We start from the raw sequence: 18,599 nt of genomic DNA on the forward strand, positions 1-18,599 counted from the left end.
CCAGTGGCACAGCAGGCAGGCTGTGAGCCCTATAGCTATAGCACAGTAGGAAAGCTGCCAACCCCTGGAACCTAGGGAAAACCTAGAGAACCAGGTGCAGATAGGCCAAGTCCAAGTGCAGTAGGCAAACCACAAGCTCCAGAGACCCAACAAATCCCTGGCCCTTGCTTCAAGAAGCTTGAGACAGTGCCCCCTGCACACCAGGAACAGACCTCAACTTTTTAAAATGAGCAAAAATAAAAAAGAGCCCTGATCATAGAAAGCTACTATGGTGACAGGGAAGATAAAAATACAAGCTCAGAAAAGCACAAGAATGTCAAGTTGCCTACATGTCAAGTCTCAAAGAGGAATATGAATTTATCTTGAGTCCAAAAAGTCCTTTTGGAAGATCCCAAAAAGGATTTTAAAAATTAAGTGAGAGAGGTAGAAGGAAAAAAATGGGAAAAGAATTGAAAGTTATGCAAGAGAATTATGAAAAAAGTTAATAGCTTAGAAAAGAAAACACAAAAATTGACTGAATTAAATGATTGCTTAAAAAATAGAATGATCAAATGGAAGAAAAAATTCACTAAAGAAAAGTAGAATTGGCCAAATTTAAAAGGACATGCAAAAGCTAACTGAAGAAAATAATTGCTTAAAAATTAGAATTGGATAAGTGGAAGCTAATGGTTCTAGGAGAAATTGATAATTTGTCAAACAAAATTAAAAGAATGAAAAAATAAAAGAAAATTTAAAATACTTCATTGGAAAAACAACTGACCTGGAAAATAGATCCAAGAGAAATAATTGAAGAATTATTGGACTAATTAAAAGCCATGATTAAAAAATAAGCCTGGGCAGCATCTTTCAAAGAAACTATAATGGAAAACTTTCCTGATAACCTAGAACCAAAAGGTAAAATAGTCATTTAAGAAATCCATGGATCACTTTCTGAAAGAGATCTCAAAACCACGGAGTCACAAATCCAAGGAATATTGTAGCCAGATTCCAGAACCATCAAGGCAGGTAGCAAATACACTGAGCAACCACAAAGAATCAATTCAAGAGCCACAGACTCTTTACAGCTTCTATATCAAAGGATTGGAGAGCTTAGAATATGATATTCTGAAAGGCAAAAGAACTTGGTTTACAACCAAGAGTCAACTGTCACCAAAAATGAACATTATCTTTCAGGGGAAACTATGGACATTCAAATGAAATAGAGGAATTTCAAGTTTTACAAATGAAACAATCAGACTTGAACAAAAAAAAAAAAAACTGATCTTCAAATACAAGGCTCAAGAGAAACATAAAACAGTAAACATAAAAGAAAAAACCATGTAGTTCAATAAGGTAAAACTGTTTATCTCCTTGAATTGAAAGGTAATACTTCTAACTCTTAAGAATTGTATCTCTATAAAAGCAGTTAGAGGGTTTGAGTATAGGTTGACTTTGAAGTGATGATTTAAAAATTAATTAAGAGGTGGAAGAAGAGGAAAGGGGAAGGCAGAATGAGATAAATTATATTACATATAAAAGAGGGAAATAGGATGGAGGGAAACACCTTTAGTAATTATAAGTGTGAATGTGAATGGGTTGAACTCTCCCATAAAACAAAATCACATAGTAGAGTGGGTTAGAAATCAGAATTCTACAATGTGTTGTTAAAAAGAAACACATCTTAAGCAGAAAGACACATAGAGAGTAAAGATAAATGGCTGGAGCAGAATATATTATACTTTAGCTAAAGTTAAAAAAAATCAGGGCTTGCAAAACTGATCTCACACAAAGCAAAGCAAAAAGAGATCTAATTAGAGACAAGGAAGGAAACTACATCTTGCTAAAAAGAAGTACTATAGACATAAAGTAATACTAATAGTAAACATATATATGTGTGTATATATATATATATATATATATATCAATTGATGTATCCATATTCTTAGAAAAGTTAAATGAGTTACATGAAGAAATAGACAGCAAAACTATACTAGTGGGGGACCTCAACCTCCCCCTCTCAGAAATAAATAAATTTAACCACAAAATAAACAGGAAAAAAGTTAAGGAGGTGAATAGAGTTTTAGAAAAGAGATGAGATGCATCTCTGGAGAAAATAGAATGGGGACAGAAAGGAATATATCTCTTTCTCAACAGCACAACTTTAAGGTACTACCACACACCTATCAGATTGGCTAATATGACAGAAAAGGAAAATGATAAGTATTGGAGAGGTGTGGGAAAATTAGGACACAAATGTATTGTTGTTGGAGTTATGAACTGTCTAACCATTCTGGAGAGCAATTTAAAATTATGTCCAAAGACATATACTTTGATCTAGCAATACCACTTCTAGATCTGTATTCCAAAGATACAAATAAAAAAGAAGAAAAGGACCTACATGTACAAAAATATTTGTAGCAGCTCTTTTTGTGGTGAAATAAAATTGGAAATCGAGGAAATGCTCATTAGATAATGGGATACTGTTGTGCTATAAGAAATGATTAGCAGGTGGATTTCAGAAAAACCTGGAAAGAGTTAAATGAATTGATGCTGAGTGAAGTGAGCAGAAGCAGGAGAACATTGTACATGGTAACAGCAACTTTGTGTGATGATTAACTATGACTGACATAGCTCTTCTCAGCAATACAATGATCCAAGACAATTCCAAAAGACTCATGATGAAAAATGCTGTCCACCTCCAGAGAAAGAACTATGGGATCTGAATGCAGATAAAATCATACTATTTTCACTTGGTTTTGTGTGTGTGTCTTTTCTCTTTTGTTCTGTTTATCTTTTCACAATATGACTAATGTGGGAATATATTTATATATCATATCATATATAACACAAGTAACCTGTATCAGATTGCTTGCTGTCTTGGGAAGGGGAAATACAAGATATAGGGAGTGGGGGTTGAAACTTAAAATCTTTTTTAAAAGGAATGTTGAAAACTATCCTTACATGTAATTGGAAAAAATAAAATACTTTACCAAAAATTTATAGGCTTTACTAACCTAAAAAAAACTTTATAGGACAAAAAGGTAAATGTCTAAATAACCTTTATAGTTTTATAGCTAGATCTATTCTATTTTCTGATCTAGAACCAGTTGGTTTGATACTTAGAACCTTATGGGTTCTTGAGAAGTTCCAACAAGGATCTGATTTGTTCTCAAATATATAGAATTCCAGTGGAAATATTTGGAGTCTCTGAATTGACCAGCCTTTTTCAGAGACCTCTGACTTTTTGAACCCAAACTTGTTTCAGAAAAGAGTTAAAGCTGTGGGTGTGCAGAGTAGATGAGTCATTGGACATTTTACCTATCATTGCCATGAGCCAAACCTGCTGGATACCTCCAGGAGCTCAGATGCTGCCTGGGACATGCGACCTAAGTATGTGGGCCAAGGATACTCTGCAGCATAATTATGTGCCTGGCTGAAAGATGGCAGAAACTTCTAATAGCCTATTTATCAGTTTAGTGACATGGAACCATTTTATACATGCTGAAATTAGTTTTGTTAAGGAGGATTTTATTTATATAACTGTTGTTTAGTCAATTAGTCATGTCCCACTCTTTGTGACCCCATTTCTTTGCAAAGATACTGGAATAGTTTGCCATTTCTTTTTCCAACTTATTTTACAGATAAGGAAACTGAGATAAACAGGGTTAAGTGACTTGTCTAGGGTCACACAGCTGGTAACCAGTCTAATCATGGGTTCTGAAGGGAACTAGGAGGTCTAGTCCAGTGCCCTCAATTTTATAGATGAGACTGCTGAAGCAGTGAGTTGCCCAGAGTTATGTTGGTAGAAAGTGGCAGAATCAGGATTTGAACTCAGGTCTTCTCATTCAAGTTCAGTGCCATTTCCCCAGTAGTACACTACTTCTGCATGATCTTGCTTCTTTTATATTATCTTCATTGATGAGACCTTATTAGAAATAAAATGTGCTACTCTCAAAAAATATGAGCAAATGCACTTAATTGGCCAACTGATACCTAATATAGTCATTGATCCTTTATTCTCTGGAACTAACCTATTTTCGTGATATTAACTGCAGTAAAGTAGAAAGTGGATTGAACTTCAGAATCAGCAGATGTCAGTTCTGCTTTCAGTTCTGCTACTGCCTCATTGTGAGATCTCCCTGGACAGAAATGCTGAGGCTCCTCCCCTCCCAGATTGATATTTCTGTGATAGTCATCTTTTGTCTCAATTCTTACCCAGCTCTTAGTCATTGAATGGGTGTTGCCTCAGATAAACTAAGACCTGTGAAAGATCTTAATTTAGAAAGACCTGGGGCAGCTAGGTAGCGCAGTGGATAGAGCACCAGCCTTATAGAAAGAAAGGAAAAAAGAAAGAAAGAAAGAAAGAAAGAAAGAAAGAAAGAAAGAAAGAAAGAAAGAAAGAAAGAAAGAAAGAAAGAAAGAAAGGAAGGAAGGAAGGAAGGAAGGAAGGAAGGAAGGAAGGAAGGAAGGAAGGAAGGAAGGAAGGAAGGAAGGAAGGAAGGAATGAAGGAAGGAAGGAAGAAAGAAAGAAAGAAAGAAAGAAAGAAAGAAAGAAAGAAAGAAAGAAAGAAAGAAAGAAAGAAAGAAAGAAAGAAAGAAAGAAAGGAAGGAAGAAAGAAAAAAAGATAAAGACCAAAGGTATCCACTGCATCCTGAGCCATTGCCAACCCTCTTGACTTTTGTCTTTGGACTTTGAAGATCCTGGGGGAGAATGTGAGCTGATGACTTTGCACTGCTCTGCTTTGCTTATGTTCAATTCTGGAGCAAGTCAAGATATCATCCTCATGATGTCATTAGTTATTTTCAAGAATGGATGACTAACAACACAGATATTTTTGGACTTCCATTGGCTCATTTGTAAATTGAGATTATTGGATTAAATTATTTGTGTTGGAGGTAGATGGCTGAGATTGGAATCAGTAAGATTTGGGGTCAGATTCCCCCTTAGATATTTACCAGCTGTGTGACCTTGGATAATTTACTTTCCCTTCCTCACTTTACCTCATCTGTAAAATGAGAGGGTTGAACCAATGGCCTCTAAGGTCCCTTCCAGCTCTAAATCTATGATCTATTATATTCAGCTTTTATGTTCTAACTCTTAGTGCTAGAGATTATAATTTTCAAAGGCAGGTCCTGAATCTTTTCTTTTATCAACTTCGTTCACGCTCAGGTGATTTTCTTGTTGAAGAACTTGGATCTGTGAATAGTTAGAATAATGAGTCAGGTTTTTTTTTTCATCGTATCTCTCAGACCATCACTTTGAATTTGAATTCTGAAAGCATTTTTGGAGCCATGAGGAAACTTGTCACGTTGTTCATTCAATATACTTTTACTAAATATTGTACTTGGTACTGAGAAGATTACAAAAGAATATAAAATGGGTTCCCTGGTCTCAAGGAGCTTCCAATACCATTGCTGATGTGAGATGCACATCTGTACAAAATTATAAAGATAATATAGTTCTTCCTTCTACATTGTGGGAGCTAAGGGCACAGTGCCCCCGCTACCTAGAAAACCCTTGTAAAATTTTTGGTTCTCCTTTTGTATCAGAGAAGAAATTTGCATTTTTCTTTATCTTTTATGAGATGTTTACAGTAGCTTATTGTAAAATTTGGGTCACATATGTGGTCATAGGCTTTATGTTGTCTGTTGGGCTTATCTGTAGCCTCTACAAAAGTCCCCCAAGCTTCCCATTTAATTTTTAATGATGACATGTGATATATTGGAACAATGGGGAAACTGATATTATGGAAGGAATGAGTGTATTAACTAAAGACAAGGGGATAGCAGAAAGCTCCTTACCTAATCCCAGCTTTGCCACCAAGAGCCTCTATGGCTTTTGGAAGACTATTTAACTTTATTGTTAACCCCATTCTTTCGTGGAAAATATAAGAGGGCTAAATTAGTTTCTCTCCCTAATCCCTTTTGGCTTCAACACACTCTGGTTCTAAATGCTGAATGAAGGGACAAATGATAAATGTTATAGAAGTTCAAATGAGAAGTTCAGAGGAGCTTATGGTCCCTGTTAAAATTCCCAGCTCTGTTTAAACTTTAGCAGGCATGCTGCCTTCACTTTACCCTCTGACCCCCTCACCAGATAAATGGAGCAAAATTGATTCTTTGCCTGTATTCTGTTTCCTCCCTAAAGGCTCATCTAGCAATTTACAGAGGAATGGAAAGCCAGCCTTAGCCCTAAATTGATTTAACTACATTTGATACACTCTTCCTATCTTGAATAAGACTTTTCTGTTATAATAACCCAAAAGATTGCTTTTCACACCTCCTTCATTTTTATGATTTTTTTCAAAGGCTGCTAGTGTAGTTCACAGTAAAATTCTTTAGTTGGTTTTATCACACTCAAGAGTAACCAAAGCAGAGTGTCAAGTCCTCATAATGAGACTGAGGACTTACTACTCTTTTTTATATGACTTTCAAATGACTGCTACAAATACATTCATTTGGGCAGAAGATGGTAAGAAGAAAGAGTCTGTGCAAAAGGAGAATGGACACTAGTTTTCTGTATTCTTATAGGAAGTAGCAGATTCTGTTATGTTATATAATGTGTTTTATATATATATATATATACTGGAATCTAGGGTTTGATTTCCAAGTCACCCAATGACTTGTCTCAAATTAGGAAATAAGAGCAAGAAATTAATAATAAAAAAACAATGATAGCTGTCATTTACATAGTGCTTTAAAGTTTGCAAATGACTTTACAAATATTATTCACAATAATCCCAGGAGGTATATACTATTATTACCTTCATTTTATAGGTGAAGAAACCGAAGCACTAAGAGCGAAGATTAGGACCAATTTTGGGAAGGATGCTGCCAATGCAGGGATTGTTTTGTTTCATTCTGAATGTTTATAATAACAGATGTTGTTTTCCTGGCTTTCTCAGTAGAGATGGAGGCAGGTAGGAGGGAGAGAAGGTGGATATCCATTTAAAAAATAAATTTCATATAAATTTGAAAAAAGAAAACTGTTTAAAAGATTATCGATTCTTAGGTTAAAGGATATAGCATGATACAGTGAAACAAGCATTGGAGTGAGAAGCAGGAAGTCTGGTTTCTAGCCTAGTCTGGTCTTATCACTAATTAGCTATCTGACTTTAGGCAAGTCATTTAACACCTCTCAGCCTTGGTTTCTTCATCTGTAAAGTGGGGGAATTGAACCTGATCATTCCAAAGATTACTTGCTGCTAAAACATGATTCTATGATATTCAGCAGGTTGTCTTTCTTATTTTTTCTTTCCCCTTTTTCATGTCCAATAATATAGACACGTCATTTAATGTACATGTTATCTGATAGCCTAATAGATATATTGGCTGATGATGGTGGCAACCCTTTACAAAATGGCTTTATGAAAATCGATCCAGTTTGGTTATTGATATGTAAGGGGACAAGGAGGAAGGTGGTCATTTCAAAATTGGTATTTGTGACCTTGACAATCTCAGATGAAAATACTTATCTTCTTCAATAGAAGTAATTTCCCAAAAATAGTTCCTTCTTTTGACAATACAGGCTTCACTCAGTCCTGCTCACACATTTCCTTCCTTTTCCCCCCCAGAGATTGCATCCCTAAATCCATATTTCTTTCTGATCACTGACATAGACACAGCAAAAAGTCAAGGAAATTTGGTGCTGCGAGTGGACTGCCTTACAATACTTTGAAGCAGAAAAAGTACAGGAGCTATACAAGTTTTCAGATATAGTTTTATTTTTTCTATGCTGTTTGCATAAAGTATATAGAATTGACTTTTAGGAAACTCTGCCACTCTTATGTTCTCCATTTCATAAATTTCACATTTTTTATTTATGATGGTGGAACTCATTTATCTGATAGACTCTGAATCTTCCATTTTATAAGAAAACTATTTCTTTCTTCATGATGTAGATGAAAGGAATAACTCTAGCCAAGTGGTCTGTGCCTAAAATAGGATCATTGGGATCCATGCTGAGTTCAAGTTTTTGAAGAATAGGCAGGGGATAGGGTGGGGATGGAAGGATGCATTTTCACTTTTCATAGTTGAATCTCTAGCACAATTCTCTATCTTGTTCTTAGGGTCAGAGAGAGGGAAAAAGAGAGAAGTATTTGGGAGGATTAAGCAAGGAGAAAAGAAGGTAATTTATATGGATGGGGGAAAAGAGAAAAAGTTTCAAAGGATTTGAAAGAAAATGTGTCCATCACTGAATCATAGGCAGCCAGAACTGGAAAGGGTACTTGAGGATCATTCAATTCAGCTCCATCTTCATTTTATAGCTGAGAAAACTGAGACCCAGGTCAATTGTCTTGCCCAAGATGAATGAGCAACACATCTAGGACTCGGACCCTGGTTTACCAATTCCTGATTCCTTTTGTGACAGTGTTTCACAGTCATAACACTATAAAATAAACAGTGATGAGAGAGCTTCGAGCTAACTAGACCCTGAGCCAGTGTGAAAGATTCTGAATTTTGTGGTTGAGACTGTAACTATTTTTATATTGGACAGGCAGACAAAAGCTGCATCATGCCTTTTGCTAGCAAATCGGCCAAAATAAATAAATAAATAAGCATGGCAAGGGCTATTGAGGATTCAACAATGAGTCTTAGTGCAATTAATTTTACTTTATGGATGACATAACCTGTGCTGAAATTTCCACCAGTGCCATAGCAGATCCCCCACTTTTTGTAGGCGCTCCAAAAGAAATCATTGGCATTCTTTGTGTAGGGAACATTTGCTGACCTGTAATACCTTGTTCCCAGAATGAAAACATAAAGCCACAGTTTGATGGCTTTCCAATATTTCTTGGGGGCCCCCCTATGAGCATTAATTGCTTCACCACTGTGTGGGAAAGCAATTTGTACATTAACAACACGGCAATAAACAGCCATCATGTATTGGGAGATGAGGCGAGAAGAAAAGAGAGAAAATTTCTTCTTTGAACGAGTGAAATCAGCTACATTTAGGCTCATTTTGATAAAATGCCAGACATTCTTCCATTTTGCAAGTGGTAGAATTTCTGATCTGGTTCAGAATTAGGTATGGTCTGTGCTCCCTTCCAGTTTCTGCCACCATGTCTGTCCCTGCACAGACTGGTATAAGTTTCTCCTGGTATAATATCTCCTATCTGAATGCATAGGAAATCTGGAAAAATTCCAGTTCAGCTACAGATGACAAAGTTCCTTTTTCACCATCTTTATTTTATAATCCAAATAAGACTGTGCTAGAGAAAAATAAAAATCCCAGAGATCTTTCTCTAGGTATCACCAAGAAGTCTATTAGATCCTCAGGGATCCTCAATTTTACATGGACTCTCTGTTCCAAAAACTGTTCTTTTTTAAAGTTCAGAAATGGATCATTAAGATTTTATAAGGGACATACACATTCATTACGACTATATAAAACATAACAACAACAAAATCTGATAATGGCACAGATGAAAAGGATTGGAAGGAGAGGCATAACTAGTAATTTTTGCACCTAGGGTAAGCAGTACAACATGTACCCAGGATAAATGGCTCGAAATATTTCTCCAAATATTGCTTTAAGACAGAGTCAGCTGAAGCAGAGGTAAATAACATAACCAGTGGGCAGAGATCCTGAGATATCATAAAACTAGGGGGTAGGAAGGAACAGGGCCAGTCCAGGTGGGAAGGAGCTTACCTGGTGTGTACCTTGCTGGGAGGAAGAAGGCACCATCTGGTAGTTTCCCATTTTAACTAATTATCTCATTAACCAGCATCTAAACTCAAGTTATATCTATGCTACTGAAGAAATACAAGTAGTATCAATGCCCTCTAAAAGGCAGGACCTGTGAGCAAAGTCCTAGCTGTTCTACCTTAGTTATAGTTCTCAGAAGGAAACTCAGACCAAATAAGACGTTATTGTTATTGTATATAATAAAAATGTGGACCCACAGGCATAATCTGCTTAGCAGACTATAATTTGGAATTTATGATTTTGTTGTACTCCTTTTTATTCCTTATTTTGTTTATTTGATTTTTAATGACTTGATGGTTATTAAGTCTGTAATAAAAGAATATCTATAAAGAAAAAGATTGTCTAAGGTAGCATGGTTCATTTCCTCTCCCTCTGCCATGCAGAATGTTATCATGGCCTTGGAGATGGTCAGCTAACTCCAGTGAGCAGTCTGCAGAACAGGAGCTTGATGAAGCAAGCTCCGCTGAGGTAGAGCAAGACACAACTTCAAGGATGTGGTTATAGCTCATACATAAAAACCCAGCAAATAGTTGACAAATTTCTGAGTATCTCAATGACACAAACAGAGCCATATCAATTTGGTAGAATGTGCACCAAAAGATATCTCCAATTTATATAGCACGGCTCCCTCTCTAAAATAAGAATATCAGACTTGGAAGTAGAACTTTCAGGTCGGGAGGAAAAGGAAAGATGGACATGGGAGGGGATGGTAGTATCTGTTGAGGGAGTTACTCTTCAACTCACTCTGCTGCAAAGTAGCTCTCATAAGGTTTTTCATCCCTTCCTTGTCAACTAGAATCTTGCTAGGAAATGATGGACCTTCCTGAGTAAGTGATAGAATGCAGGATAGAACAGGGTTCTGCAATTCCAAAAGACTTGGGATAGAAAATGCCGTCTACATCCAGACAAAGAACTATGGAGACTGGGTGTGGATCGAAGCATATTAATTTCATTTTTGTTTTTTCTTTTTCATGATTTTTCCCTTTTTTTCTGATTTTTTTTTCACAACATGACTAATATGGAAATATGTATAATCTATATCAGATGGCTTGCTATCTTGGAGAGGGGGAAGATAAGGAACAGAGGGGGGAAATTTGGAATTCAAAATCTTGCAAAAATCAGTGTCAAAAACTCTCTTTACATGTAATTGGAAAAAATCAGAAACTATTAAGTTTAAAAAAAAACAAACAGGATCTCGGACTACCCCCTTGAGCAATTTCATTTCACAGTGGATCCTGTGTGTTTGAAATTTCTAATTTCAAATCAAGGATGGGTTCAGAAACTTCTCTGATTTATCATTCCAGGGTTTGATGATCTTCATGCTTGTGCTGACCCAGGAATCCCAGAGTATGGCTCTCGAACCCCCAGTGCAGGTGTTTTCTTTGAAGACTCGGTAGCTCGATTTCACTGCCAAGAAGGATACAAGCTTAGGGGCCCACCAAGAAGACTGTGTATGAAACACTTGAATGGTTCCTTAGGCTGGATACCGACTGATACACCGGCGTGCCTACCAGAAGGTAAGATATTTGACATTCTGTGAAAGATCCAGACTTAAGATAGGCCCTGTGGTGTTTACTGAAGATTTTCAAGGTTATGTGTGAGTCACAGATAGGTCAGAACTCTGCTTTCTGATGGGTGTTTCAGTTGCTAAGAACCTTGTGCATCTTGATCAATGTGAGCATATAATGAGGTCTGGGATAAAGAAAAACTTCAGCAACCGAAGAAATACTGTGACTTCTTTATCCCAATTATAATTCCCATCCCCATTTTTGTCAACTCTGAGATAGCATCCAGCTAACATTAGGGCTTTCTGTTACTAGGTTGTCAAATTTGTGGGCATTTCCATTTTAGTTAGAGAGAAGCTTGCAAAAATATAGTTTGAATACTGTATACAATGATCTCAAAGATATATATGTTTCTCAGAGGATTAAATCAATTATTCCTTATTAGTTCCATGCCAGGGGTAATTCATTTAAAGGAAGAAAGGAATGTGGCAAGCAGTGACAGACGAGCAAGATAAAGATTTATTTCTAGTCATTATGCCTAAACCTAATGCAAAAAACAACTTGATTTTTGCTGTATGAATACATATTTGCAGTGTTGGAAATGTGTTTAGGTTAACTAATTGGAAGGATAAACAGATCTTCATCTACCTCAGTGGACTGACTAAAATAGTCCCATACTGATAAGTCACAAACATTAATTTAGGCCTCAGATTTCAAGATGGCATAAAGCTTATGTCCTACAAGTAAATTAGAAATCAGAATTTTGGCTTCTAACAAGCATTGATTTTATTTCTTCTGACAAAGCTTTTATCATCACAAGTCACAAAAATGTCCACCAAATTTAGTGTGTATTTCCTCCACAAAACCTTTTAAACAACATTTGGCCTGTGGAGCGGATAAGAGTTGACAGCTTTTTGGGGGATCTTGTATCTAACTTGAAGATAAACACACATGCTACTAGTATAGAAAAGCAATACAGTTTTTATATTTTTTTATACTAGGAAAGGAAACAAGCATTTATGTGTACCTACTATTTGCCAGGTACTATGCTTAACATTTTACAAATATTATTTCATTTATTTGATCCTTACATCCAAAATCTATCTTCCAGGATATGATCACAACTACAAAACACTTTCCACACAAATAAAGTCAGATCTAATCAGTTGGAAAAATATCAAGTGCTCATGGGTAGTATGAGCGAATATAATAAAAACGACAATACTACCTAAATTAATCTACTTATTTAGTGCCAAACCAAACTCTCAAGAAACGATTTCACATATCTACAAAAATGATCTTTACAACTATGGGCAGTGGATACGTTTATGATCCCCAGTTTACATTTGAGAAAATTGAGGCAGACAGAGACTGTGATATGTCCAGGGTCACACAATTGGTAAATGTCTGAAGCCCCATTTGAATTCAGGTCTTCCTGACTCCAGACTTTATCTATTGAGCTGCCTATCTTCCCATGGCTTCACAATAAAGTGAAAATTTCTAAGGAGAGTCCTTGATTGGAATGGTTGTCCCCAGTTTCCAGGTACACAGTGAGGGGGATCAGATCTTCTTTCTCAAATCAGCAGTAGGAATGAGCCTATATATAGAATGTTTCCTTACATGCACTCAGAAATCAGGAAGCCCATGTTTAAAGTAGAACCTAAAAATTGAATCTTTAATAAAAGGAAAGATCCAGCCCATGTTTAAAGTAGGACCTAAAATTGAATCTTTAATAAAAGGAAAGATACAATAACCTATTTTGTTAAATGATTAGAAATCATCAAACCTGTCCTATTTGTCCCAGTTAGAGACTTGAAAGGGTAGGGGTTGAAGTCTGTGGATGTCTGAAATCTTTCTCCTATAAAGCTTTGGCAATGTTAGTGTGACCCAGGAACGTCGCTCCCCAAACACCCTTGTATTGTTCATATTAATGATTAGGCAGAATCACAATAAACCAGCTGGGCAGGATGGTGCATTCCTTTAAACCTGGCTACTAGGGAAGGCTCGGGCTGTTGAGTCATTGGAGTTCTGCTGTTCTGAGCTGTACTAGGCCTGTAGCCAATCAGGGGTCCACGCCAAATCTGGAACAAATATGTCCCTGAATGGGGGGAAAGGGAGACAGAAAGAGATCTCCAGGCTGCCTAAAGAAGAACCAGTGGAACGATCAACAATGGGATCAGAATATACCTTTCAACCATTTCTTCTATCTGGTTTGAGGATGCTCTGGGTTCTTGGAATCAGTGGCTACTTCTAAAAAGACGTTGAATGTGGGTACAAGGTAGCCAGGTGAGTTTCCTCAGTTCTTTTGGCTTTCTGGCTAGATGAGTAATACCAGTGCCCAGTGGATGCACTCAGTAGCCAGCGATTTCCATACTGTGATAGTATTGTCAGTCTCGGGACTCTGCAGCAGCTTCTGCTCTTGGGGCAATGAAGTCTCTAGTCAACCATTTTCTCATTTGAGAACTCAACCATTTCCAACATAGCTATGTCATTGTGTCAAATAGAGAAACATGACCCAAAACATCCCCCAAACAAATAACCCAGCACTTAGCACCATATCTGGCCCATAGTAAGCATTGATTAAATCTTAGTTGGCTGAGCCAGCATCCCCACTTGTTCTATGTTTTTTATCACCCTCATGAGAAGAGAGCCAGGATATCCAAGCCAATGAAAGCATCTCTTCCCATCAAAAGGTAGGGGTCTCAGGAAGCCTCCTGAAGCTAGATGCAGCATGTTATTCTGGTAGACCTAGGAAAACCAAGTATAGTTGCAATTGTTGGAATTGTGTGACAGTCAGATGGCTGGATCATGTTTAGAGATTTTTGCAGGTGGCTAGGTGGTACAGTGGATAGAGGGTAGGACTTGGAATTAGGAAGACCTGCATTTGAATCCTGCCTCAGCTATTTAATAGCTGTATGACCCTGGGCAAGTCATGTACAATTATCCCTTCCAATTGTAGGGGTTCGGGGTACAGTGCTCCTGTGATATGGAAAATTGTTGTAAAAAATTCGGTTCTCCTTTTGTACCATAAAAATCTGAAGTTTTCTTTTGCTTTTATGAAATGTTATCTGTGCCTTATTGTAAACTTTGAGTTAAAAATTTCTGAGTTTCTAAACTTTTTCTGTCATCTGTTGGTCTTTGCTTGTCATTTGTGGTTTCTGCAAAATTCTCCTCAAATTCCCATTTATGGTAATTTCTTATGGCAACTTGCAATATGTTAAATCATGATGGGGAAAGGATGATGGTGGTGTTAGTCAGGCTCAATTTTCTCATCTGCAAAATGGGGATAATAATCACACTTTCTTCACTGGGTTGTTGTATGGTTCAAATGAGCTAATATATGTAAAGGGCTTTGCAAACTCTAAGTATAAATGCTAGCTATTATTATTATTGTTATTGTTAATTGTTATTAGTACAGTATAGTCCTTGGTATAGGAAGAAAACAGGTGTCTTGGGTGTGAAAAGCTGAAGCAGAGGACCTTAATAATGTGTTTTCTCCTAATCTGTACTCTGTGTAAAGGAAAGTGATTTAGAACTTCTGAAATTCCTTAAACTAAGAGGCAGCAGATGGCATGGGATTGCCCAGATGTAGTGAAAGAACTTTTCCCTTTCATAGGAGCTCATCCGGAGATACTACATAGCCAGCCTTGCTAGCTAACAAACCCTCATGATTCATGGTCGGGAAGGTCTCTAAGACAAGACTTTATCCCCTATCATCCATTACAGCATTTTGTCGCCACAGGCTCAAAAACTATGTATATCACTCTCTCCGCTTCTCACCCAGGGGAGCTGCCATTGGGACAAAGAAAAACTGTCCAAGCTAAGGAGAGGCTCCCTTCTTGCTAAGCCATTATACCCCCAGGTCCCTGCCTTTCCCTTGCCAGGCTTTGCAATTCAACATTTTTGTTATAAATGCCTAATAAATGCCAGTCTTGTTAGATGCTCTTGATAGAAAGACATCAAAGAACATATATTTCTACTGGTATTATAATCAGTATGTTGATTTCATTTCTTAGGTATCTTAGAACAGGATTTCTGACACTAATTTTTGCAAAGCTATCTCTATTCTCTGATCCATATCTATATCTTTATCTCTGATTGTTGATACCAGCTAATCAGTTACATTGTGGTGAATTATCAAATTTGTAGGATCATACATAATTCAGAGCTTCAATGGACCCTTAATCTTGTCAACATGGATACTCAATTCCTTGTAGAATTAAAGAATTTTAAATATAAAAGGGACTTTGGAGATCATCTCATTGGGAAGTCTTTCTATTTAATCACCCTAGTTAGTAGAAGAAAATCAACCAAAAATCTGACTTCTATACTTCCAAGCTAACCACACCATTGGGAAGTTCTTCCATTAAAGTATATGTTTTTCTTCATGTTCATTCTCATATTTCTACATATTTTGCTGTCTTTTATCCTTGCATAGTTTTTCATACTTTTCTTTGAATATCCCACTTATTTTAAGTAAACAATATATTAAATTTTGAACTTACAAAACAGTTAATTTAAGAAACTATGATTTGGAAAAGTCATTTTTCTTCTTAGGTCCCAATTTCTTTGTAATTTAGGGGCTAGCTTAAGTAATGTGACTGATTCTTATGGGGCTTAAAGCCTCCAGTGTTAATACATACCAATGAATCAATGAAATATACCATTATTTGCAGGCTTTACTACTAGCTAATTATTGTTCTGTTATATCTGACTCTCCAAGAACCTATTTGGATTTTTTTATTTTTGGCAGAGATACTGGAGTGGTTTTCCTTGTCCTTCTCCAACTCATTTTGCAGAAGAGCAAGTTGAGACAAGCAGGGTGATTTGCCTGAGATCAAGTAGCTAGGAAGTTTCTGGGGTGGATTTGCAGGATTCTATTTGCATCACTCTCTAGCTAACTAGCTTGATTTACTTAGCACTTTCTAAGATTTGTAAAGTATGTTTTACATGTTATTCATTTGAACCTATCAAACATAATCTAGAAATTATCTGGGGGAAAAAAAAGGAAGTGTGAGTTTGGAGACAGTAGAATCACATAAAAAAACACCTTTTTATGGGCTAAAGAGGATAGAAATGATAGCCAGGGATGAAAGGAAAATACCAATAATGTTAATGTCCAGTAGAGAAAAAGTAGTTTCCAAATTATTCCAAATAAGGCTTATCCTTATTTAATTATAAGCATTATAATTATTTCATTATAAATATATTGCATTATATATAATGCAAATATATTACATTATAAGCAAGATTCCAATGAGCTGGACACCATGTTGGTGTCTCCCTCCCTGAAAGTTTACAACTGTATTCACTAGGGAAATTTTCCACAGCAGGAATGTCCTTCCAATATTACAATAATGATTTATGGAAAAATACCTTTCAATTTTCAAGCAACTTTTCTAGAATGTACCTTGTAAAATAAAATGAAAAATATTCATATCCCTTCCCCCTGCCAAAATAGATGAAGCAGACCGAAATGAAATGAACTTAGGATTCATTTTTACTCTAAACAAATGATGACTGAGCAAAAGTGAGTCTATTTCTAGAAGAAACCAATTTTTAATTAATATTGTTGAAAGGATTTGCTTGCTTAACTACACTTTGATACAGCTATGAAACTAAATCCATACCAGGTATTATGCTAGTAGTTATACTGGTTAAACACAGAAGTGTGGGTTGTTTTTGCTTTTTGGTGTTTTGTTTTGTTTTTTTTAATTAAAAACTAAATAATGGAGCACTGCTCCTGTGCAGGGTCATAGTGTTAATTAGGTTTAGCAGACACTCTAAAGCACACTGTTTTCTCATTTTGGATTCTTTTTCATGGAAGGGCATTAAAAAAAAAAAATTTTAAAGCAGGTCCCTCTAGCAGCAGCCTGAGTTTCTACCTTTTTGTGGATTAAGGGTGATACTTGAGAAGTTAGCTACAGGCTCTCTGGATGGGGGCTACTTGCTACTCTAAATCCATTTTTCTTTATTCTTTATGGCTCCCATTGGAATATGCCTAAATTAAAAGAAAAGAAAAAGAAAGGGAAGAAGAGAGTGATACTGTAGACTGAAATTTTTATGAAGCAGGATTTTAATATTTGAAGAGTTTTAGCCCAATTCTTCCTCAAAGTTTGGTAAAAGGCCTTTTCTTTTGGTTATTTTTATTTTCTAAATTTATTGAAACTTTTAAAAGAGAAAACTTTTGGCTTTTGCATCCTATTCAGTTTTGAATTATCCTTCTGGTACCCCATGTAGGCAGCCTTTCTTTGTAACAAAGATTTTATTTTATTTGTTTGTTTGTTTATTTATTTATTTTGAGGCTGGGTTAAGTAACTTGCCCAAGGTCACACAGCTAGGAAGTGTTAAGTGTCTGAGACCAGATTTGAACTCCGGTCCTCCTGAATTCAAGGCTGGTGCTCTATCCACTGCACTACCTAGCTGCCCCATAACAATGATTTTAAAAAGAAAAAATAAAGTTCAACTAACTAACCAACACATTGACCAACCTTGATCTTCCATCTCTCCAATGAAAGGCCAAATTTTCTCAGTATGATTATATAACATTCATTTTTGCTGTGTTCTTTAGTATTTCTCTATTGCAATTAGTGCTAGTTTTTAACTTTAGATATATACTTTAAATTATATTAAAATGGCCCTTCCACACCTTTACTTTCTCGTATGTTACACATAAAGAACTTATACTTTGTCAAAAAACTTACTTTTTTAATTTAAAAAAAAATCATTGATGTGATTTTGTTATTTGATGATTTTCTTTTTTATATGAATTTTAATATGAATTATTTTGCTCATTGTTCTCCTAACATTCTTATATCACTGGTATAAATCCAACTTGGTAATAGTGAATGATTTTTTTGATATATTATTATAGTCCTTTTGGTAGGATTTCATTAAAAAAAAATTTCTGTATTAGTATTTACTAGTGATATTGGTCTATAATTCTGTTTCTCTGTTTTATTTTTCTCTGGTTTAGGTATCCTGGCCATATTTGTCTCATAAATAAAGTTCAACAGGAAGCTTTCTTTCTCAGTTTTTAAGACTAATTTTTATAGCAGAGATATTAATCACACTTGAAACAGTTGATAGAATCCATCTATAAATCTGTCTGGACTCGGGTTTTTGATAGTTCTCATGAGGCTTGTTCCATTTCATTTTCTGAGACCAAATTAAGATCTCTGTTTCATGTTCTGTTTATTTTAGTATTTATGGAGGATTTTTGATCTGTTCTTTATTTTGGGGGGTAAGCATTCATTCTTTTGGACTCTGGGTTTTGCTCACCTATAATTGTGAAAGCAGGTTATGATAATTGTTTTAATTTCTTTGCTGTTGTGATTACATCTCATTTACTTTTTATTTTGGTATATTGATTTTTTTTCCATTTCTGTCTTTTTCTGTCTTTGTTT

At 36.0% G+C, this 18,599-nt stretch overlaps 1 protein-coding gene across 1 annotated transcript in view; it reads left to right on the forward strand.

Annotated features, from left to right (window-relative positions):
• The window catches only part of SUSD4 (sushi domain containing 4), a 213,952-nt gene that overhangs the window by 94,467 nt on the left and 100,886 nt on the right, over positions 1–18,599 (forward strand). The window contains 1 exon segment of the mRNA XM_074262646.1: positions 10,993–11,205. Coding sequence (XP_074118747.1) covers positions 10,993–11,205 — 213 coding nt within the window.

The sequence above is a fragment of the Sminthopsis crassicaudata genome, chromosome 4 (assembly GCF_048593235.1).
Source record: "Sminthopsis crassicaudata isolate SCR6 chromosome 4, ASM4859323v1, whole genome shotgun sequence".
In the NCBI taxonomy this organism is placed as follows: domain Eukaryota; kingdom Metazoa; phylum Chordata; class Mammalia; order Dasyuromorphia; family Dasyuridae; genus Sminthopsis; species Sminthopsis crassicaudata.